Below are 24,636 nucleotides of genomic sequence, written 5' to 3'. Positions count from 1 at the left end.
AAGAGTGGTTTGGGAATGTCTTGGGAGTAAAGTCAGGGGTTAGTGAGAGGACAAGAGCAAGGGAAGGAGTAGCAGTACTCCTGAAACAGGAGTTGTGGAAGTATGTGATAGAATGTAAGAAAGTAAATTCTCGATTAATATGGGTAAAACTGAAAGTTGATGGAGAGAGATGGGTGATTATTGGTGCATATTTATATATATTATTATTATTATACTTAAATGCAGGTAGCGCCAAGAAACAGAAGAAGAATGGCCTATCCACTCAAATACGCACATATATATATATATATATATATATATATATATATATATATATATATATATATACAATTCAACATATACACATATACATACACATATACATACACAGACACAGACTTATACATATATACACATGTACATATTCATACCTGCATGCCTTTCATTCCTGGCACTACTCTACCCCACAGGAAACAGCATTGCTAACCCCTGCTTTAGTGAGGTAGTGCCAGGAAAAGAGACTAAAAGGCCACATATATTCACACTCAGTCTCTAGCTGTCATGTGTAATACACTGAAACCGCAGCTCCCTATCCACATCTAGGCCCCACAGACCTTTCCATAGTTTACTCCTGATGTTTCACATGCCCTGGTTCAGTCCATTGTCAGCACTTCGACCCCGGTATAACACATCATTCCAATTCACTCTATTCCTTGCACACCCCTCCCTCTCTTGTATGTTCAGGCCCTGACTGCTCAAGATCTTTTTCACTCCATCCTTTCACCTCCAGTTCGGTCTCCTGCTTCTCCTTGTTCCTTTCACCTCTGACACATATATCCACTTTGTCAATCTTTCCTCTCATTCTCTCCATTTGTCCAAACCATTCCAACACACCCTCTTCTGCTTTCTCAATGACACTCTTTATTTCAAGACATCTCTCTTACCCTTTCATTACTTACTCGATCAAACCACTTCATACCACATATTGTCCTCAAACATTTCATTTCCAACACATTCACCCTCCTCCATACAACCCTATCCATAGCCCATGCCTCTCAACCATATGATATTGTTGGAACTGCTATTCCTTCAAACATACCTATTTTTGTTCTCCGGGATAACGTTCTCTCCTTCCACACATTCTTCATCACTCCCAGAACCTTCGCCTGCTCCCCAACTCTGTGACTCACTTCTGCTTCCATGGTTCCATCCGCTGCTAAGTCCACTCCCAGATATCTAAAACACTTCATTTCCTGCAATTTTTCTCCATTCAAACTTACATTCCAGTTAACTTGTCCCTTAACCCTACTGAACCCAATAACCTTGCTTTTATTCACTTTTACTTTCTACCTACTTCTTTTGCACACTTTTCCAAACTCATTCACCAACTTCTTCAGTTTCTCACATGAATCAGCCACAAGAGCTGCATCATTGGCAAACCATGAATGACTCACTTCCCATGCACACTTTTCCAAACTCATTCACCAACTTCTGCAGTTTCTCACACGGATCAGCCACAAGAGCTGTGTCATCGGCAAACCAAAAATGACTCACTTCCCAGGCTCTTTCTTCCCCCTCAGACTACATACTCACCCCTCTCTCCAAAACTCTTGCATTTCCCTATCTACCCCATCCATAAAGAAATACATATAGACACCTTATCCAGGGCCAGGTACCCATTTTATCGACTAACCCTTAGGGTATGAAGACCCGGGTTGACTGTAGACTGATTGTTGCAACAGGATTGGAACCTATGTGCTTGACTTTGGACAGTCCATGAGTGTCATGGTTAGGAACACTAATGGCTACACTATGGGGACAGAGGTAGCTTAGATATCAGTAAATGCAAGAACGGGTAGTGAAAGTTTCATCACTCTAATGTGAACTTGCACCTGTATTTGTTCTTCTGTTCCATTTCTGTTTGAAAATGAAAACTTTTCCTTCTACTTGGTAGCATGCGTTGATACATCCCATCGCTAAGAAGGATCACCATTCTGACCCCTCTAATTATCGTCTTATTGCTTTGACATCTACTATTTCCAAAGTCTTAAATCCCTTCTCAACTCTCATGTCCTTAGACACCTTGAATCTCCCAGCCTTCTCTTGGATCATCAGTATGGCCTCTGTGAGGCAAGATCCTTTGGTGATATTGTTTCCTATCATACTAATGTCTTGTCATCATCCCTGAAAGGTTATAGGGAGTCATTTGTAGTTGCCCTTGACATATCTGAAGCTTTTGTCAGGTTGTGACATTGAGGTCTCATCTCTAGCTTCCCTAGTTTAGCTATCTCTGTGGTTGTTGATGGATCAGTCCCCCCCCATCCCTCCTTTCTTCATCAACAGCAGTGTCCCTCAAGGATCTGTCCTGTACCCCTCACTTTTTCTCCCTTTTTTCAATGTTTTCCTCTCCTCCACAAATAATCCAGTGCTGTGTACTCATACACTGATGACTCAACACTGCATTCATCATCATCCTTCAGTTCTGCTCCCTCTTCTCATTTTCAATCTACATCTCATCTTAACACTGTTTTCTAAATAAACTTAGTTTTAGACAGGATATCTCAATAGGGTAGGTGAAATCTAGTTAAGTTTAATGCCCTCAAGATCCAGTTTCTACTTATCTTTCTGTCAGAAACTCCTCACAACTCTCATCTCTACTTCAATGGTTCTGTAATTTCTCCTTCTTGACCAATTGAACATTCTTGGTATTACTGAAATATCCATTCTTTCTTGGAAACCCCACATTATGTAAGTAGCTAACTCTGCCTCTGAGAAACTAGGTGTCCTGATAAGATATCGAAAATTCTTTTCTTCTGAACAGTTGCTCTGTTTATACAAGGGATTGATTCATCCTTGTATGGAGTACTGCTCTCACATTTGGAGTACTCTGTGGCCATTGGCAGCTCAAGGTTGGGGTGTTTTGATAACCGTTTCTCTCCTTACACCTTGAAGCTTTGGGAGTCTCTACCTTCTTATGTCTTTCCCAGTAACTATGACCTGGCACATTTTGAAAGACAGGTTTTTCACTTCCTCCAAAATTTGTAAATACTTTCACTTGTCTCTTCTTTTTCCTTTTCATAATCCTTGCTGTATTCCAGTTAAGGCTTGGCCTTGATGATGACTTTTATCCATGCCTGGAACCTCCAGCATGAAAAATGAAAATAAGTAACTAAGGTGGCTGATTGTGTCTTGTGACTCATAAGACTATCATGTTACCAGACATTATATATCCCCCATCATAAGTGAGCAATGCATCAAGGCCTTATTTTAATCATCAGATTATTTCTTTTCCCAGATACTGAACTGTCCATACAAATGCTACTGGTAAGTAGACAGGTAGACACACCCAAACTGGCACTCCCCCTAAGTTACACATGAATTTAACTAACTTGGGTCAACATAGTGGGCCTTTTGTGGCCAGCCTCAACCAGCCAGGTTTTACCATTACTGGCAGTGGTATGGCTCTACACATATAGGCTAGACAAGTAAACCTTAACACAGTGTTAAACATAAGGAAAAAGGGAGGAAAGAAACCTTCAGCTTGCTTGAAAAATCATTTAGGCCAGTAAAGTTTCTTTAGAAAAGCAGTATAGAACAGTTTATGAAACAGACATTAAAGATTAAAACATTTGGAAATTGTTTTGAGATGATTTATTGCCACTGACGTAAGATATGAATTAATGTTAGATTATTGATTTCTTGTACTTACATTTCATGCGTTGCATATGCATTGCATGCAACAGGGGCAACCCTGCCAAATTAAAGCTTCAAGAAAATGTGTGTGAAAGTTTTCATTATGTAAATTGCTATAACATTAATGAAGTCTGTTGGGGATGAGAGAGCTTGGGAAGTGAGTCAGTTGTTGTTCGCTGATGATACAGCACTGGTGGCTGATTCATGTGAGAAACTGCAGAAGCTGGTGATTGAGTTTGGTGAAGTGTGTGAAAGAAGAAAGTTAAGAGTAAATGTGAATAAGAGCAAGGTTATTAGGTACAGTAGGGTTGAGGGTCAAGTCAATTGGGAGGTGAGTTTAAATGGAGAAAAACTGGAGGAAGTGAAGTGTTTTAGATATCTGGGAGTGGATCTGGCAGCGGATTGAACCATGGAAGCGGAAGTGGATCATAGGGTGGGGGAGGGGGCGAAAATTCTGGGAGCCTTGAAGAATGTGTGGAAGTCGAGAACATTATCTCGGAAAGCAAAAATGGGTATGTTTGAAGGAATAGTGGTTCCAACAATGTTGTATGGTTGCGAGGCGTGGGCTATGGATAGAGTTGTGCGCAGGAGGATGGATGTGCTGGAAATGAGATGTTTGAGGACAATGTGTGGTGTGAGGTGGTTTGATCGAGTAAGTAACGTAAGGGTAAGAGAGATGTGTGGAAATAAAAAGAGCGTGGTTGAGAGAGCAGAAGAGGGTGTTTTGAAATGGTTCGGGCACATGGAGAGAATGAGTGAGGAAAGATTGACCAAGAGAATATATGTGTCGGAGGTGGAGGGAACGAGGAGAAGAGGGAGACCAAATTGGAGGTGGAAAGATGGAGTGAAAAAGATTTTGTGTGATCGGGGCCTGAACATGCAGGAGGGTGAAAGGAGGGCAAGGAATAGAGTGAATTGGAGCGATGTGGTATACCGGGGTTGACGTGCTGTCAGTGGATTGAATCAAGGCATGTGAAGCGTCTGGGGTAAACCATGGAAAGCTGTGTAGGTATGTATATTTGCGTGTGTGGACGTGTGTATATACATGTGTATGGGGGTGGGTTGGGCCATTTCTTTCGTCTGTTTCCTTGCGCTACCTCGCAAACGCGGGAGACAGCGACAAAGCAAAAAAAAAAAAAAAAAAAAAGAATTAATGAGTACTCTACTTGATTTTCATTTGGAAAAGCTTCCTCATTGATGACAACAGTGTTGTTATAACTCTTAGCATAATGAGGTCCACTAGAAATCCTAAAGGTACAAGGAGGACCTATAGGGTTTTTTGGTCTTACAGCAGATGTGATCAGCACCTAATGTTTCTTTACCACTTTGTTTTTACCATTTTCCACTTATCTATATTATTTTGCCTCTTCCAAGAGTAGTATTTCATTCACGTTAAGCTGCACATCACTATTAGAAGAATTCATAATTGTAGGAAAAAAGAAAAAAGCTGGTTGCTCTCTGAGGCAGGCTTGCCCATGTCACCTAAAACCTGGGATATTTTCAGGTAGGGGTTAGCCTGCCATGATGAGGACCATGTAATATGATAGAAAGTGGATAGGCCTTTCTAAATCTATGGAAAAATCATTTTTGGAACCATTGTAGGCTTACTTTTGTCACATGGAGCATCTCATAAGATATTTGGTTGTTGGTGCGAATTTGAACCATGTGCAAGCAGGGGATGTTCATGAGCAACTGTTTGACTCTAGTATACAACACTGAATATACTTATTTTTGTTAAAGGGTTTCATGTCTTATATATTTGATATTGATACCTTACCTGACTTTTTTTTACCTTGCTAGCCACATCCACTGGTTGGAACCATAGGTCACAAAGTGCTGTGATGTGTGTGTGCAGAAAGTGCAGGGTAAGTGAATGTTAATGATTACAAAACTACAGTTTAGAGTATTTCCCCACTATAAACTTTTGTTGGATTTTTAACCATATTCATATGAGTACTGCAGCTGTTATTGCTGGTTGAGATATATTTAAATTCAGCTTTTCTAATGTGTCTAAATATCATACATTTGATAAATATCTTAGATAAGAATGGGTAGTTATCTGCAGCTCTTCAGACATACAGAGTTCATTAATTTATGGAAGATTGATTGTCAAAAGAAAGATTTATGAGTATGTAAGAGAGATGCAATTATTGGTTATAGTGATATGATAATATGGATGTTTTAGGAGAAATTGTTTGAGACACTTGGCTGTGGATGGTAGAGACTGGTTGATATAGTTGATATAGTAATGTAGTAATATTGACTATCATTTTTCTGCCCAGTTCATTTTGTAAACCAACCTGAATGTCAGTGAAATAAATATCTTTCTGTAAATTTTCTTTTTGTCACATTGAGATTCATGCTGTTTGTACCATGCTTTATCTTTTTCATTAAAACTTGCTGTAGTATTTCATGCGTAGAAATGTAAAGTTACAGAAGAAGCATTCATCATTGTTACCTTTTATGCATTGAAGAATTGGAAGGAAGGATTGTGGAAATTCCACATGTCAGACATTACAGAATGCTGGAGCTCTACAGAAAGCCTTCAGGGATCACCCCTTTAATAAGGTATGCATGTTGTGACGGTAAAAAAGGTGATTACTACATGTTATATTTTTTAGGAACTTTTTTTTACACAGTTGCTTCCCATGGTGTAGATAAGTAGTGCTAGGAACAGACAAACAAAGGCATCCTTTAAACACATTCATTCTCGAGCTGTTGTGTATAATGCACAGAAACCAGAGCCCACTATCCACAGCCAAGTCCCACCCACAGTCTATTCCATGTTCTAAATGCTCTGGTTGAGCCCAAAGACAGCATGTCATCTCCCTGACACCACAGTGATCTACATCATTCTATCCCATGCATGTTTCTCACTCTCCTGAATGTTCAGGTCATAATATCCCAAAGTCTCTTTCATTCCATCTTTCCATCTCCTAAATCTCCCCCTGTATCCTTCCTTGCTCTACTTGTGACACATAGATCAGTACACCCTGGTCAGCTCTCTCAATCAAACTGCACTTACATCTTCACTGCTCTCTCATTCACTTTTTTTATGTGATTAACCCACCTCACATTACATGTTGTCCCTAAGCAGTTTATTCCCTAAACATCCATCCTCTTCTGCTCTTTTACATTTAGGTGCCCAAGACATATCCATACAACACTGTTGGTAATACTAATAATCTTACTTCTTCATCCCACCCCTCACTACCCTTTCTAATCAACCCATCACCCATGCTTCTCATACCACAAGCATCTTTTGCGCAAGCCATAACCGCTTCCCTAAATACATCCCATTCCTCCCCCACTCCCCTTACCTCCTTTGTACTCACCTTTTTCCATTCTGTACTCAGTCTCCTGGTACTTCCTCACACAAGTGTCCTTCCCAAGCTCCCTTACTCTCACCACACTCTTTACCCCAACATTCTCTCTTCTTTTCTGAAAACTCATACAAATCTTCACCTTCGCCTCCACAAGATAATGATCAGACATCCCTCCAGTTGCACCTCTCAGCACATTAACTTCCAAAAGTCTCTCTTTCGCGCGCCTGTCAATTAACATGTAATCCAATAACGCTCTCTAGCCATTTCTCCTACTTACATACGTATACTTATGTATATATATATATCTTTTTCCTTTTCTTTCAAACTATTTGCCATTTCCCGCGTTTGCAAGGTAGTGTTAAGAACAGAGGACTGGGCCTCTGAGGGAATATCCTCACCTGGCCTCGTTGTCTGTTCCTTCTTTTGTGTGTATATATGTATGTGAGAAATACTTAGAAAAGCAAATGGATTTGTATGTAGCATTTATGGATCTGGAGAAGGCATATGATAGAGTTGATAGAGATGCTCTGTGGAAGGTATTAAGAATATATGGTGTGGGAGGCAAGTTGTTAGAAGCAGTGAAAAGTTTTTATCGAGGATGTAAGGCATGTGTACGTGTAGGAAGAGAGGAAAGTGATTGGTTCTCAGTGAATGTAGGTTTGCGGCAGGGGTGTGTGATGTCTCCATGGTTGTTTAATTTGTTTATGGATGGGGTTGTTAGGGAGGTGAATGCAAGAGTTTTGGAAAGAGGGGCAAGTATGAAGTCTGTTGGGAATGAGAGAGCTTGGGAAGTGAGTCAGTTCTGTTCGCTGATGATACAGCGCTGGTGGCTGATTCATGTGAGAAACTGCAGAAGCTGGTGACTGAGTTTGGTAAAGTGTGTGGAAGAAGAAAGTTAAGAGTAAATGTGAATAAGAGCAAGGTTATTAGGTACAGTAGGGGTGAGGGTCAAGTCAATTGGGAGGTGAGTTTGAATGGAGAAAAACTGGAGGAAGTGAAGTGTTTTAGATATCTGGGAGTGGATCTGTCAGCGGATGGAACCATGGAAGCGGAAGTGGATCATAGGGTGGGGGAGGGGGCGAAAATTCTGGGAGCCTTGAAGAATGTGTGGAAGTCGAGAACATTATCTCGGAAAGCAAAAATGGGTATGTTTGAGGGAATAGTGGTTCCAACAATGTTGTATGGTTGCGAGGCGTGGGCTATGGATAGAGTTGTGCGCAGGAGGATGGATGTGCTGGAAATGAGATGTTTGAGGACAATGTGTGGTGTGAGGTGGTTTGATCGAGTAAGTAACGTAAGGGTAAGAGAGATGTGTGGAAATAAAAAGAGCGTGGTTGAGAGAGCAGAAGAGGGTGTTTTGAAGTGGTTTGGGCACATGGAGAGAATGAGTGAGGAGAGATTGACCAAGAGGATATATGTGTCGGAGGTGGAGGGAACGAGGAGAAGAGGGAGACCAAATTGGAGGTGGAAAGATGGAGTGAAAAAGATTTTGTGTGATCGGGGCCTGAACATGCAGGAGGGTGAAAGGAGGGCAAGAATAGAGTGAATTGGAGCGATGTGGTATACCGGGGTTGACGTGCTGTCAGTGGATTGAATCAAGGCATGTGAAGCGTCTGGGGTAAACCATGGAAAGCTGTGTAGGTATGTATATTTGCGTGTGTGGACGTGTGTATATACATGTGTATGGGGGGGGGTTGGGCCATTTCTTTCGTCTGTTTCCTTGCGCTACCTCGCAAACGCGGGAGACCGACAAAGTATAAAAAAAAAAAAAAAAAAATATATGAGTGGGTGGGCCATTCTTTGTCAGTTTCCTGGTGCTACCTCGCTGTTGTGGGAAACAACAATCACGTGCAATATAAACATTTAACCTTTCTAATGATTTATTCATACTTCATATCCTTCATTTACCATCATATTGTATTCTGTTTTCTAAATTTCAAGCAAGAAATACATCTTTATTTCTCTTATATCTCCAGTTTAAGTGAAAAAAGTACTCTCTGACCTTCAGAATGGTGTACTAGAACTGCCTTACCAAATCTTAAGATTTATCTTTTGATCACTCATGCTGAATTAAACATTTTGTCCTTCATTGCTTTGTTTGCGTACGTGCACGACCTTAGACAGTTGCTGTCATGCATTCTCGCAGCTCCATTACAGATGTAAGGTATTTCCTACAACTTCACAACAGTCTTCTTTATTCATTATTTCTGGATAAAGGCATAGATTGGTTTCATATTATATCCCATAATCTATTGACTTAGTTTACTTCGTTAGAATTTGAAAATCCTCTTTCTCATTTCTTGTAAAGATACTAATACATGCTTGATTTTATGCCCACAGCTCCATTATAAGTACAGCCGCAATCTAGTTGGGAATGAGCCCCAGGAGCTTCTGCGTCATTGGTATGCTAGGGTGCCTTACATATCGTCCACAGGTTATCTTCCTTCTGTTAATCCCTTCAACCAGGCAACACGACGTCCTAATGCAGGTGAGGAGTAATGATTATTTCTGTAGCAAGTGCTGTCGGGTCGTGATATAACAAGATCAGTACCAAAAATGTTTGAGCACTATAAAATTTTGCTATACCTTGACATTCATTTTCATGTAAGTAAGGGTTTAGGGACTGTGAGTCAGAAAGAAAAGATATATTTTCAAAATGTTATGTAAATAATGTCCGAGAAAAAATACTCAAAACATTAACCAAACAATGAATATGATATACAGTACATACAGAAAATGATAGATAGGTATTTGCCTATTTGTCACACTAATATTTCTTCAAGACTCTAGATGGATTAGATAAGGTTTTTCCTATATTGAGTTTGAATATGTAAATAATCATTAGTTCATTCAGTAGGTAAGAGCATACTGAAGAGAACTGTCAGTCTATCTATATCTCTGATGCCTCTTCCCATTTGGAACTCCCTTTTTCTCTGGGGGGAAGGGGGTGCTTACGACAAAATAGTCTCCATAACTAGTGAACTCCAGTACCCCGCTTCTTATCCTTTAGTGCCTCACCCTTAACAGGCTGCTGGGAGAGGTTTTTACTTAATGTTCCTACTGACTATTACTGTCTAGTGCTCCTGCCTAATGTTCCTATGTACTACTTCTACCTGATGTTTCTACCTAATATGTCTACCTACTTCTTATGTATTGTTCATACCATTTTGCCGAAAGGCAGGGCTAGCACAAAGAGCTCACCACAGGAAAATCTAAAGGTACAGAGAATAAGCTGGTAGTTAAGCATTCTCAAGTGTCATGTGTAACAATGAGAGATTGTATGTTTGTGGACAGAATGCCAGTATGCCACATGTGGATGATGCAGAAAGATAAGACAGGTACCGTTGTCAGAGGACTGCAACTTGACAACCAATAAAGTGCAGGTTCACTACGTAGCTCTCATTGACCCTCCTGATAACCAAGTCAGTAGTACTTGTAATATACCTCCCTGGTCATTGGCTGCCTACCAACTACAACCTACCTGAAAAAAATCTATTTACTATATATATATGTATATTATTATTTATATATTTTTTTTATATTATACTTTGTCGCTGTCTCCCGCGTTTGCGAGGTAGCGCAAGGAAACAGACGAAAGAAATGGCCCAACCCCCCCCATACACATGTATATACATACGTCCACACACGCAAATATACATACCTACACAGCTTTCCATGGTTTACCCCAGACGCTTCACATGCCTTGCTTCAATCCACTGACAGCACGTCAACCCCGGTATACCACATCGCTCCAATTCACTCTATTCCTTGCCCTCCTTTCACCCTCCTGCATGTTCAGGCCCCGATCACACAAAATCTTTTTCACTCCATCTTTCCACCTCCAATTTGGTCTCCCTCTTCTCCTTGTTCCCTCCACCTCCGACACATATATCCTCTTGGTCAATCTTTCCTCACTCATCCTCTCCATGTGCCCAAACCACTTCAAAACACCCTCTTCTGCTCTCTCAACCACGCTCTTTTTATTTCCACACATCTCTCTTACCCTTACGTTACTCACTCGATCAAACCACCTCACACCACACATTGTCCTCAAACATCTCATTTCCAGCACATCCATCCTCCTGCGCACAACTCTATCCATAGCCCATGCCTCGCAACCATACAACATTGTTGGAACCACTATTCCTTCAAACATACCCATTTTTGCTTTCCGAGATAATGTTCTCGACTTCCACACATTTTTCAAGGCCCCCAGGATTTTCGCCCCCTCCCCCACCCTATGATCCACTTCCGCTTCCATGTTTCCATCCGCTGCCAGATCCACTCCCAGATGTCTAAAACACTTCACTTCCTCCAGTTTTTCTCCATTCAAACTCACCTCCCAATTGACTTGACCCTCAACCCTACTGTACCTAATAACCTTGCTCTTATTCACATTTACTCTTAACTTTCTTCTTCCACACATTTTTCCAAACTCAGTCACCAGCTTCTGCAGTTTCTCGCATGAATCAGCCACCAGCGCTGTATCATCAGCGAACAACAACTGACTCACCTCCCAAGCTCTCTCATCCCCAACAGACTTCATACTTGCCCCTCTTTCCAAAACTCTTGCATTTACCTCCCTAACAACCCCATCCATAAACAAATTAAACAACCATGGAGACATCACACACCCCTGCCGCAAACCTACATTCACTGAGAACCAATCACTTTCCTCTCTTCCTACACGTACACATGCCTTACATCCTCGATAAAAACTTTTCACTGCTTCTAACAACTTTCCTCCCACACCATATATTCTTAATACCTTCCACAGAGCATCTCTATCAACTCTATCATATGCCTTCTCCAGATCCATAAATGCTACATACAATGGGATGAAGAAGTAAGAGTATTAGTGAAAGAGAAGAGAGAGGATTTGGACGATTTTTGCAGGGAAAAAATGCAATTGAGTGGGAGATGTATAAAAGAAAGAGACAGAAGGTCAAGAGAAAGGTGCAAGAGGTGAAAAAAAGGGCAAATGAGAGTTGGGGTGAGAGAGTATCATTAAATTTTAGGGAGAATAAAAAGATGTTCTGGAAGGAGGTAAATAAAGTGCGTAAGACAAGGAAGCAAATGGGAACTTCAGTGAAGGGCGCAAATGGGGAGGTGATAACAAGTAGTGGTGATGTGAGAAGGAGATGGGGTGAGTATTTTGAAGGTTTGTTGAATGTGTTTGATGATAGAGTGGCAGATATAGGGTGTTTTGGTCGAGGTGGTGTGCAAAGTGAGAGGGTTAGGGAAAATGATTTGGTAAACAGAGAAGAGGTAGTGAAAGCTTTGCGGAAGATGAAAGCCGGCAAGGCAGCAGGTTTGGATGGTATTGCAGTGGAATTTATTAAAAAAGGGGGTGACTGTATTGTTGACTGGTTGGTAAGGTTATTTAATGTATGTATGACTCATGGTGAGGTGCCTGAGGATTGGCGGAATGCGTGCATAGTGCCATTGTACAAAGGCAAAGGGGATAAGAGTGAGTGCTCAAATTACAGAGGTATAAGTTTGTTGAGTATTCCTGGTAAATTATATGGGAGGGTATTGATTGAGAGGGTGAAGGCATGTACAGAGCATCAGATTGGGGAAGAGCAGTGTGGTTTCAGAAGTGGTAGAGGATGTGTGGATCAGGTGTTTGCTTTGAAGAATGTATGTGAGAAATACTTAGAAAAGCAAATGGATTTGTATATTATTATTATTATTATTATTATTATTATTATTATTATTATTATTATTATTATTTTGCTTTGTCGCTGTCTCCCGCGTTTGCGAGGTAGCGCAAGGAAACAGACGAAAGAAATGGCCCAACCCACCCCCATACACATGTATATACATACACGTCCACACACGCAAATATACATACCTATACATCTCAATATACACATATATATACACACACAGACACATACATATATACCCATGCACACAATTCACAGTCTGCCTTTATTCATTCCCATCGCCACCTCACCACACATGGAATACCATCCCCCTCCCCCCTCATGTGTGCGAGGTAGCGCTAGGAAAAGACAACAAAGGCCCCATTCGTTCACACTCAGCCTCCAGCTGTCATGCAATAATGCCCGAAACCACAGCTCCCTTTCCACATCCAGGCCCCACACAACTTTCCATGGTTTACCCCAGACGCTTCACATGCCCTGATTCAATCCACTGACAGCACGTCAACCCCGGTATACCACATCGATCCAATTCACTCTATTCCTTGCCTGCCTTTCACCCTCCTGCATGTTCAGGCCCCGATCACTCAAAATCTTTTTCACTCCATCTTTCCACCTCCAGTTTGGTCTCCCACTTCTCCTCGTTCCCTCCACCTCCGACACATATATCCTCTTGGTCAATCTTTCCTCATTCATTCTCTCCATGTGCCCAAACCATTTCAAAACACCCTCTTCTGCTCTCTCAACCACGCTCTTTTTATTTCCACACATCTCTCTTACCCTTACATTACTTACTCGATCAAACCACCTCACACCACACATTGTCCTCAAACATCTCATTTCCAGCACATCCACCCTCCTGCACACAACTCTATCCATAGCCCACGCCTCGCAACCATACAACATTGTTGGAACCACTATTCCTTCAAACTTTCCGAGATAATGTTCTCGACTTCCACACATTCTTCAAGGCTCCCAGGATTTTCGCCCCCTCCCCCACCCTATGATTCACTTCTGCTTCCATGGTTCCATCCGCTGCCAGATCCACTCCCAGATATCTAAAACACTTTCCTTCCTCCAGTTTTTCTCCATTCAAACTTACCTCCCAATTGACTTGACCCTCAACCCTACTGTACCTAATAACCTTGCTCTTATTCACATTTACTCTTAACTTTCTTCTTTCACACACTTTACCAAAGTCAGTCACCAGCTTCTGCAGTTTCTCACATGAATCAGCCACCAGTGCTGTATCATCAGCGAAACAACAACTGACTCACTTCCCAAGCTCTCTCATCCACAACAGACTTCATACTTGCCCCTCTTTCCAAAACTCTTGCATTCACCTCCCTAACAACCCCATCCATATATATATATATATATATATATTTTTTTTTTTCATACTATTCGCCATTTCCCGCATTAGCGAGGTAGCGTTAAGAACAGAGGACTGGGCCTTTGAGGGAATATCCTCATATGGCCCCCTTCTCTGTTCCTTCTTTTGGAAAATTTAAAAAAAAATGAGAGGGGAGGATTTCCAGCCCCCCCGCTCCCTTCCCTTTTAGTCGCCTTCTACGACATGCAGGGAATACGTGGGAAGTATTCTTTCTCCCCTATATATATTTATCTATTTATTCACTTTGTTGCTGTCTCCCGCGTTTGCGAGGTAGCGCAAGGAAACAGACGAAAGAAATGGCCCAACCCACCCCCATACACAATGTATATACATACACGTCCACACACACAAATATACATACCTATACATCTCAATGTACACACATATATACACACACAGACACATACATATATACCCATGCACACAATTCACACTGTCTGCCTTTATTCATTCCCATCGCCACCTCGCCACACATGGAATACCATCCCCTACCCCCCTCATGTGTGCGAGGTAGCACTAGGAAAAGACAACAAAGGCCCCATTCGTTCACACTCAGTCTCTAGCTGTCATACAATAATGCCCGAAACCACAGCTCCCTTTCCACATCCAGGCCCCACACAACTTTCCATGGTTTACCCCAGACGCTTCACATGCCCTGATTCAATCCACTGACAGAACGTCAACCCCGTTATACCACATCGATCCAATTCACTCTATTCCTTGCCCTCCTTTCACCCTCCTGCATGTTCAGGCCCCGATCACTCAAAATCTTTTTCACTCCATCTTTCCACCTCCAATTTGGTCTCCCACTTCTCGTTCCCTCAACCTCCAACACATATATCCTCTTTGTCAATCTTTCCTCACTCATTCTCTCCATGTACCCAAACCATTTCAAAACACCCTTTTCTGCTCTCTCAACCACACTCTTTTTATTTCCACACATCTCTCTTACCCTTACATTACTTACTCGAACAAACCACCTCACACCACATATTGTCCTCAAACATCTCATTTCCAGCACATCCACCCTCCTGCGCACAACTCTATCCATAGCTCACGCCTCGCAACCATACAACATTGTTAGAACCACTATTCCTTCAAACATACCCATTTTTGCTTTCCGAGATAATGTTCTCGACTTCCACACATTCTTCAAGGCTCCCAGGATTTTCGCCCCCTCCCCCACCCTATGATTCACTTCCACTTCCATGGTTCCATCCTTTGCCATATCCACTCTTAGATATCTAAAACACTTTACTTCCTCCAGTTTTCTCCATTCAAACTTACCTCTCAGTTGACTTGACCTTCAACCCTACTGTACCTAATAACCTTGTTCTTATTCACATTTACTCTTAACTTTCTTCTTTCACACACTTTACCAAAGTCAGTCACCAGCTTCTGCAGTTTCTCACATGAATCAGCCACCAGCGCTGTATCATCAGTGAACAAAAACTGACTCACTTCCCAAGCTCTCTCATCCACAACAGACTTCATACTTGCCCCCCTTTCCAAAACTCTTGCATTCACATCTCTAACAACCCCATCCATATACAAAATCAAACAACCATGGAGACATCACACACCCCTGCCACAAACCTACATTCACTTTCCTCTCTTCCTACACGTACACATGCCTCACATCCTCAATAAAAACTTCACTGCTTCTAACAACTTGCCTCCTGCACCATATATTCTTAATACCTTCCACAGAGCATCTCTATCAACTCTATCATATGCCTTCTCCAGATCCATAAATACTACAGATAAATCCATTTGCTTTTCTAAGTACTTCTCACAAACATTCTTCAAAGCAAACACCTGATCCACATCCTGTACCACTTCTGAAGCCACACTGCTCTTCCCCAATCTGATGCTCTGTACATGTCTTCACCCTCTCAATCAATACCCTCCCATATAATTTACCAGGAATACTCAACAAACTTATACCTCTGTAATTTGAGCACTCACTTTTATCCCCTTTGCCTTTGTACAATGGAACTATGCAAGCATTCCACCAATCCTCAGGCACCTCACCATGAGTCATACATACATTAAATAATCTTACTAACCAGTCAACAATACAGTCACTCAGTTTTTTAATAAATTCCACTGCAATACCATCCAAACACGCCGCCTTGCCAGCTTTCATCTTTTGCAAAGCTTTTACCACCTCTTCCCAAGCATTCCTCACGTATCATAGAAGGTGACTAAAAGGGACGGGATCATGGGGCTGGAAACCCTCCCCTCCTTGTATTTTAACTTTCCAAAAGGGAAAATAGAAGGAGTCACACGGGGAGTGCTCATCCTCCTCGAAGGCTCAGATTGGGGTGTCTAAATGTGTGTGGATGTAACCAAGACGAGAAAAAAGGATAGATAGGTAGTATGTTTGAGGAAAGGAACCTGGATGTTTTGGCTCTGAGTGAAACGAAGCTCAAGGGTAAAGGGGGAGAGTGCTTTGGGAATGTCTTAGGAGTAAAGTCAGGGGTAAGTGAGAGGACAAGAGGAAGGGAAGGAGTAGCACTACTGAAACAGGAGTGGTGGGAGTATGTGATAGAGTGTGAGAAAGTAAACTCTACATTGATATGGGGAAAACTGAAAGTGGATGGAGAGAGATGGATGATTATTGGTGCATATGCACCTGGGCATGAGAAGAAAGATCATGACAGGCAAGTGTTTTGGGAGCAGCTGAGTGAGTGTGTTAGTAGTTTTGATGCTCTAGACCGGGTTATAGTGATGGGTTATTCGAATGCAAAGGTGACTAATGTGGCAGTTGAGGGAATAATTGGTGTACATGGGGTGTTCAGTGTTGTAAATGGAAATGGTGAAGAGCTTGTAGATTTATGTGCTTAAAAAGGACTGGTGATTGGGAATACCTAGTTTAAAGAGAGAGATGTACATAAGTATGCATATGTAAGTAGGAGAGATGGCCAGAGAGCGTTATTGGATTACATGTTAATTGATAGGCGCGCGAGAGACTTTTGGATATTAATGTGCTGAGAGGTGCAACTGGAGGGATGTCTGATCATAATCTCGTGGAGGCGAAGGTGAAGATTTGTTGAGGTTTTCAGAAAAGAAGAGAGAATGTTGGGGTGAAGAGAGTCATGAGAGTTAGTGAGCTTGGGAAGGAGACTTGTGTGAGGAAGTACCAGGAGAGAATGAGTACAGAATGGAAAAAGGTGAGAACAAAGGACATAAGGGGAGTGGGGGAGGAATGGGATGTATTTAGGGAAGCAGAGATGGCTTGCGCAAAGGATGCTTGTGGCATGAGAAGTGTGGGAGGTGGGCAGATTAGAAAGGGTAGTGAGTGGTGGGATGAAGAAGTAAGATTGTTAGTGAAAGAGAAGAGAGAGGCATTTGAACAATTTTTGCAGGGAAATAATGCAAATGAGTGGGAGGTGTATAAAAGAAAGAGGCAGGAGGTCAAGAGAAAGGTGCAAGGGGTGAAAAAGAGGGCAAATGAGCGTTGGGGTGAGAGAGTATCATTAAATTTTAGGGAGAATAAAAAGATGTTTTGGAAGGAGGTAAATAAAGTGGGTAAGACAAGGGAGCAAATGGAAGCTTCAGTGAAGGGCTCTAATGGGGAGGTGATAACAAGTAGTGGTGATGTGAGAAGGAGATGGAGTGAACATTTTGAAGGATTGTTGAATGTGTTTGAAGATAGAGTGGCAGATATAGGATGTTTTGGTCGAGGTGGTGTGCAAAGTGAGAGGGTTAGGGAGAATGATTTGGTAAATAGAGAAGAGGTAGTAAAAGTTTTGCGGAAGATGAAAGCCGGCAAGGCCATGGGTTTTGATGGTATTGCAGTGGAATTTATTAAAAAAGGGGATGACTGTATTGTTGACTGGTTGGTAAGGTTATTTAATGTATGTATGACTCATGCTGAGGTGCCTGAGAATTGCCGGAATGCTTGCATAGTGCCATTGTACAAAGGCAAAGGGGATAAAAGTGAGTGCTTAGATTACAGAGGTATAAGTTTGTTGAGTATTCCTGGGAAATTATATGGGAGGGTATTAATTGAGAGGGTGAAGGTATGTACAGAGCATCAGATTGGGGAAGAGCAGTGTGGTTTTAGAAGTGGTAGAGGATGTGTGGATCAGGTGTTTGTTTCGAAGAATGTATGTGAGAAATACTTAGAAAAGCAAATGGATTTGTATGTATCTTTTATGGATCTGGAGAAGGCATTTGATAGAGTTGATAGAGATGCTCTATGGAAGGTATTAAGATTATATGGTGTGGGAGGCAAGTTGTTAGAAACAGTGAAAAGTTTTTATCGAGGATGTAAGGTATGTGTACGTGTTGGAAGAGAGGAAAGTGATTGGTTCTCAGTGAATGTAGGTTTGTGGCAGGGGTGCTGTGATATCTCCATTGTTGTTTAATTAGTTTATCGATGGGATTGTTAGGGAGGTGAATGCAAGAGTTTCGGAAAGAGGGGCAAGTATGCAGTCTGTTGGGGATGAGAGAGCTTTGGAAGTGAGTCAGTTGTTGTTCGCTAATGATACAGAGCTGGTGGCTGATTCGTGTGAGAAACTGCAGAAGCTGGTGACTGAGTTTGGTAAAGTGTGTGAAAGAAGAAAGTTGAGAGTAAATGTGAATAAGAGGAAAGTTATTAGGTACAGTAGGGTTGAGGGTCAAGTCAATTGGGAGGTAAGTTTGAATGGAGAAAAACTGGAGGAAGTGAAGTGTTTTAAATATCTGGGAGTGGATTTGGCGGTGGATGGAACCATGGAAGCGGAAGTGAATCATAAGGTGAGGGAAGGGGCGAAAGTTCTGGGAGCGTTGAAGAATGTGTGGAAGTCGAGAACATTATCTCGGAAAGCAAAAATGGGTATGTTTGAAGGAATAGAGGTTCCAAGAATGTTATATGGTTGCGAGGCGTGGGCTATAGATAGAGTGTTGCGGAGGAGGGTGGATGTGCTGAAAATGAGATGTTTGAGGACAATATGTAGTTTGAGGTGGTTTGATCGAGTAAGTGATAATAGGGTAAGTGATAATAGGTGTGGTAATAAAAAGAGTGTGGTTCAGAGAGCAGAAGAGGGTGTTTTGAAATGGTTTGGTCACATGGAGTGAATGAGTGAGGAAAGATTGATCAAGAGGATATATGTGTCAGAGGTGGAGGGAACGAGGATAAGTGGGAGACCAAGTTGGAGGTGGAAAGATGGAGTGAAAAAGATTTTGGGTGATCGGGGCCTGAACATGTAGAAGGGTGAAAGGTGGGGAAGGAAAAGAGTGAATTGGAACAATGTAGTATATCGGGGTCAATGTGCTGTCAATTGATTGAACCAGGGCATATGAAGCGTCTGGGGTAAACCATGGAAAGTTGTGTGGGGCCTAGATGTGGAAAGGGAGCTGTGGCTTCGGTGCATTATTACATGACAGCTAGAGACTGAGTGTTAACGAATGTGGCTTTTGTTGTCTTTTTCTAGCGCTAACTCGCACACATGAGGAGGGAGGGGGTTTTTATTTCATGTGTGGTGGGGTGACGATGAGAATGAATAAAGGCAGACAGTATGAATCATGTACATGTTTATGTATGTATATGTCTGTGTGTATATATATTGTATATGTTGAGATGTATAGGTATGTATATTTGCGTGTGTGGACGTGTATGTATATACATGTGTATGTGGGTGGGTTGGGCCATTCTTTCTTCTGTTTCCTTGGACAGCAACAAACCAAAGTAAATAAATGAACAAATTGTTATTTATCATACTTTGTCACTGTCTCCCACGTTAGCAAGGTAGCACAAGGAAACAGATGAAAGAATGGCCCAACCCACCCACATACACATGTATATACATACACATCCACACACGCACATATACATAATTATACATCTCAACATATACATATAAATACACACACAGACATATACATATATACGCCTGTACATGATTCATACTGTCTGCCCTTATTCATTCCCGTCACCACCCCGCCACACATTAAATGACAACCCCCTCATCCCGCATGTGCGCAAGGTAACACTAGGAAAAGACAACAAAGGCCACATTCGTTCTCACTCAGTTTCTAGCTGTCATGTATAATGCACCGAAACCACAGCTCCCTTTCCACATCCACGCCCCAAAACTTTCGAAGGTTTACCCCAGACGTTTCACATGCCCTGGTTCAATCCATTGACAGCACATTGACCCCGATATACATCATTCCAATTCAATCTGTTCCTTGCACGCCTTTCACCCTTCTGCATGTTCAGGCCCCGATCACTCAAAATCTTTTTCACTCAATCTTTCCACCTCCAATTTGGTCTCCCACTTCTCCTCGTTCCCTCCACCTCTGGCACATATATCCTCTTGGTCAATCTTTCCTCAGTCATTCTCACCATGTGACCAAACCATTTCAAAACACCCTCTTCTGCTCTCTCAACCACACTCTTTTTATTACCTCACATATCTCTTTCCCTTTCATTACTTACTCGATCAGACCACCTCACACCACATATTGTCCTCAAACATCTGATTTTCAGCACATCCACCCTTCTCCGCACAACTCTATCTATAGCCCACGCCTCACAACCATATAACAATTTTGGAACCACTATTCTTTCAAACATACTCATTTTTGCTTTCCGAGATAACATTCTTGCCTTCCACACTTTCTTCAACGCTCCCAGAACCTCCACCCCCTCCCCCACCCCATGACTGACTTCCATGGTTCCATCTATTGCCAAATCCATTTCCAGATATCTAAAACACTTCGCTCCCTCCAGTCTTTCTCCATTCAATGTTACCTCCCAATTGACTTGTCCCTCAACTCTACTGTACCTAATAACCTTGCTCTTATTCACATTTACTCTCAACTTTCTTCTTTCACACACTATACTAAACTCAGTCACCAGCTTCTGCAGTTTCTCACCTGAATCAGCCACCAGTGCTGTATCATCAGCAAACAACAAATGACTCACTTCCCCAACTTTCTCGTCCACAACAGACTGCATACTTGCCCCACTCTCCAAAACTCTTCCATTCACCTCCCTAACAACCCCATCCATAAACAAATTAAACAACCATGGAGACATCACGCACCCCTGCTGCAAACCAACATTCACTGAGAACCAATCACTTTTCTCTCTTCTAACTTGTACACATGCCTTATATCCTTGATAAAAACTTTTCACTGCTTCTAACAACTTGCCTCCCACACCATTTATTCTTAATACCTTCCATAGAGCATCTCTATGAACCCTATCAGATGCCTTCTCCAGATCGATAAATGCTACATAAAATCCATTTGCTTTTCTAAGTATTTCTCACATACATGCTTCAAAGCAAACACCTGATCCACACATCCTCTACCACATCTGAAACCACACTGCTCTTCCCCAGTCTCATGTTCTGTACATGCTTTCACCCTCTCAATCAATACCCTCCCATATAATTTCCCAGGAATACTCAACAAAATTATATCTCTGTAATTTGAGCACTCACTTTTATCCCCTTTACCTTTGTACAATGGCACTGTGCAAGCATTCCGGCAATCCTCAGGCACCTCACCATGCATACATTGAATAACCTTACCAACCAGTCAACAACACAGTCACCCCCTTTTTTGATAAATTCCACTGCAATCCAAACCCTCTGCCTTGCCAGCTTCCATCCTCCGCAAACCTTTTACTACCTCTTGTCTGTTTACCAAATATATATATATATATATATATATTATTTTTTTTTTTCATTATACTTTGTCGCTGTCTCCCGCGTTTGCGAGGTAGCGCAAGGAAACAGACGAAAGAAATGGCCCAACCCCCCCCCCCATACACATGTATATACATACGTCCACACACGCAAATATACATACCTACACAGCTTTCCATGGTTTACCCCAGACGCTTCACATGCCCTGCTTCAATCCACTGACAGCACGTCAACCCCGGTATACCACATCGCTCCAATTCACTCTATTCCTTGCCCTCCTTTCACCCTCCTGCATGTTCAGGCCCCGATCACACAAAATCTTTTTCACTCCATCTTTCCACCTCCAATTTGGTCTCCCTCTTCTCCTTGTTCCCTCCACCTCCAACACTTATATCCTCTTGGTCAATCTTTCCTCACTCATCCTCTCCATGTGCCCAAACCACTTCAAAACACCCTCTTCTGCTTTCTCAACCACGCTCTTTTTATTTCCACACATCTCTCTTACCCTTACGTTACTCACTCGATCAAACCACCTCACACCACACATTGTCCTCAAACATCTCATTTCCAGCATATCCATTCTCCTGCGCACAACTCTATCCATAGCCCATGCCTCGCAACCATACAACATTGTTGTAACCACTGTTCCTTCAAACATACCCATTTTTGCTTTCCGAGATAATGTTCTCGACTTCCACACATTCTTCAAGGCCCCCAGGATTTTCGCCCCCTCCCCCACCCTATGATCCACTTCCGTTTCCATGGTTCCATCCGCTGCCAGATCCACTCCCAGATATCTAAAACACTTCACTTCCTCCAGTTTTTCTCCATTCAAACTCACCTCCCAATTGACTTGACCCTCAACCCTACTGTACCTAATAACCTTGCTCTTATTCACATTTACTCTTAACTTTCTTCTTCCACACACTTTTCCAAACTCAGTCACCAGCTTCTGCAGTTTCTCGTATGAATCAGCCACCAGCGCTGTATCATCAGCGAACAACAACTGACTCACTTCCCAAGCTCTCTCATCCCCAACAGACTTCACACTTGCCCCTCTTTCCAAAACTCTTGCATTTACCTCCCTAACAACCCCATCCATAAACAAATTAAACAACCATGGAGACATCACACACCCCTGCCGCAAACCTACATTCACTGAGAACCAATCACTTTCCTCTCTTCCTACACGTACACATGCCTTACATCCTCGATAAAAACTTTTCACTGCTTCTAACACCTTTCCTCCCACACCATATATTCTTAATACCTTCCACAGAGCATCTCTATCAACTCTATCATATGCCTTCTCCAGATCCATAAATGCTACATACAAATCCATTTGCTTTTCTAAGTATTTCTCACATACATTCTTCAAAGCAAACACCTGATCCACACATCCTCTACCACTTCTGAAACCACACTGCTCTTCCCCAATCTGATGCTCTGTACATGCCTTCACCCTCTCAATCAATACCCTCCCATATAATTTACCAGGAATACTCAACAAACTTATACCTCTGTAATTTGAGCACTCACTCTTATCCCCTTTGCCTTTGTACAATGGCACTATGCACGCATTCCGCCAATCCTCAGGCACCTCACCATGAGTCATACATACATTAAATACCCTTACCAACCAGTCAACAATACAGTCACCCCCTTTTTTGATAAATTCCACTGCAATACCATCCAAACCTGCTGCCTTGCCGGCTTTCATCTTCCGCAAAGCTTTCACTACCTCTTCTCTGTTTACCAAATCATTTTCCCTAACCCTCTCACTTTGCACACCACCTCGACCAAAACACCCTATATCTGCCACTCTATCATCAAACACATTCAACAAACCTTCATAATACTCACTCCATCTCCTTCTCACATCACCACTACTTGTTATCACCTCCCCACTTGCGCCCTTCACCGAAGTTCCCATTTGCTCCCTTGTCTTACGCACTTTATTTACCTCCTTCCAGAACATCTTTTTATTCTCCCTAAAATTTAATGATACTCTCTCACCCCAACTCTCATTTGCCCTTTTTTTTCACCTCTTGCACCTTTCTCTTGACCTCCTGTCTCTTTCTTTTATACATCTCCCACTCATTTGCATTTTTTCCCTGCAAAAATCGTCCAAATGCCTCTCTCTTCTCTTTCACTAATACTCTTACTTCTTCATCCCACCACTCACTACCCTTTCTAATCAACCCACCTCCCACTCTTCTCATGCCACAAGCATCTTTTGTGCAATCCATCACTGATTCCCTAAATACATCCCATTCCTCCCCCACTCCCCTTACTTCCATTGTTCTCACCTTTTTCCATTCTGTACTCAGTCTCTCCTGGTACTTCCTCACACAGGTCTCCTTCTCAAGCTCACTTACTCTCACCACCCTCTTCACCCCAACATTCACTCTTCTTTTCTGAAAACCCATACAAATCTTCACCTTAGCCTCCACAAGATAATGATCAGACATCCCTCCAGTTGCACCTCTCAGCACATTAACATCCAAAAGTCTCTCTTTCGCATGCCTGTCAATTAACACGTAATCCAATAACGCTCTCTGGCCATCTCTCCTACTTACATAAGTATACTTATGTATATCTCGCTTTTTAAACCAGGTATTCCCAATCATCAGTCCTTTTTCAGCACATAAATCTACAAGCACTTCACCATTTCCATTTACAACACTGAACACCCCATGTATACCAATTATTCCCTCAACTGCCACATTACTCACCTTTGCATTCAAATCACCCATCACTATGACCCGGTCCCGTGCATCAAAACCACTAACACACTCATTCAGCTGCTCCCAAAACACTTGCCTCTCTTGATCTTTCTTCTCATGCCCAGGTGCATATGCACCAATAATCACCCACCTCTCTCCATCAACTTTCAGTTTTACCCATATTAATCGAGAATTTACTTTCTT

At 42.1% G+C, this 24,636-nt stretch overlaps 1 protein-coding gene across 1 annotated transcript in view; it reads left to right on the top strand.

Moving 5' to 3' along the window:
• LOC139763309 (sodium/hydrogen exchanger 2-like) overlaps positions 1 to 24,636 on the top strand; it is a 378,447-nt gene that overhangs the window by 336,288 nt on the left and 17,523 nt on the right. The window contains exons 16-17 of the mRNA XM_071689332.1: positions 6,147 to 6,240; positions 9,339 to 9,486. Coding sequence (XP_071545433.1) covers positions 6,147 to 6,240; positions 9,339 to 9,486 — 242 coding nt within the window. The remainder of the gene's footprint in view (positions 1 to 6,146; positions 6,241 to 9,338; positions 9,487 to 24,636) is intronic.

This window comes from Panulirus ornatus, chromosome 46, assembly GCF_036320965.1.
Source record: "Panulirus ornatus isolate Po-2019 chromosome 46, ASM3632096v1, whole genome shotgun sequence".
Lineage (NCBI taxonomy): Eukaryota > Metazoa > Arthropoda > Malacostraca > Decapoda > Palinuridae > Panulirus > Panulirus ornatus.
This window is presented reverse-complemented; position numbering and strand designations above follow the sequence as displayed.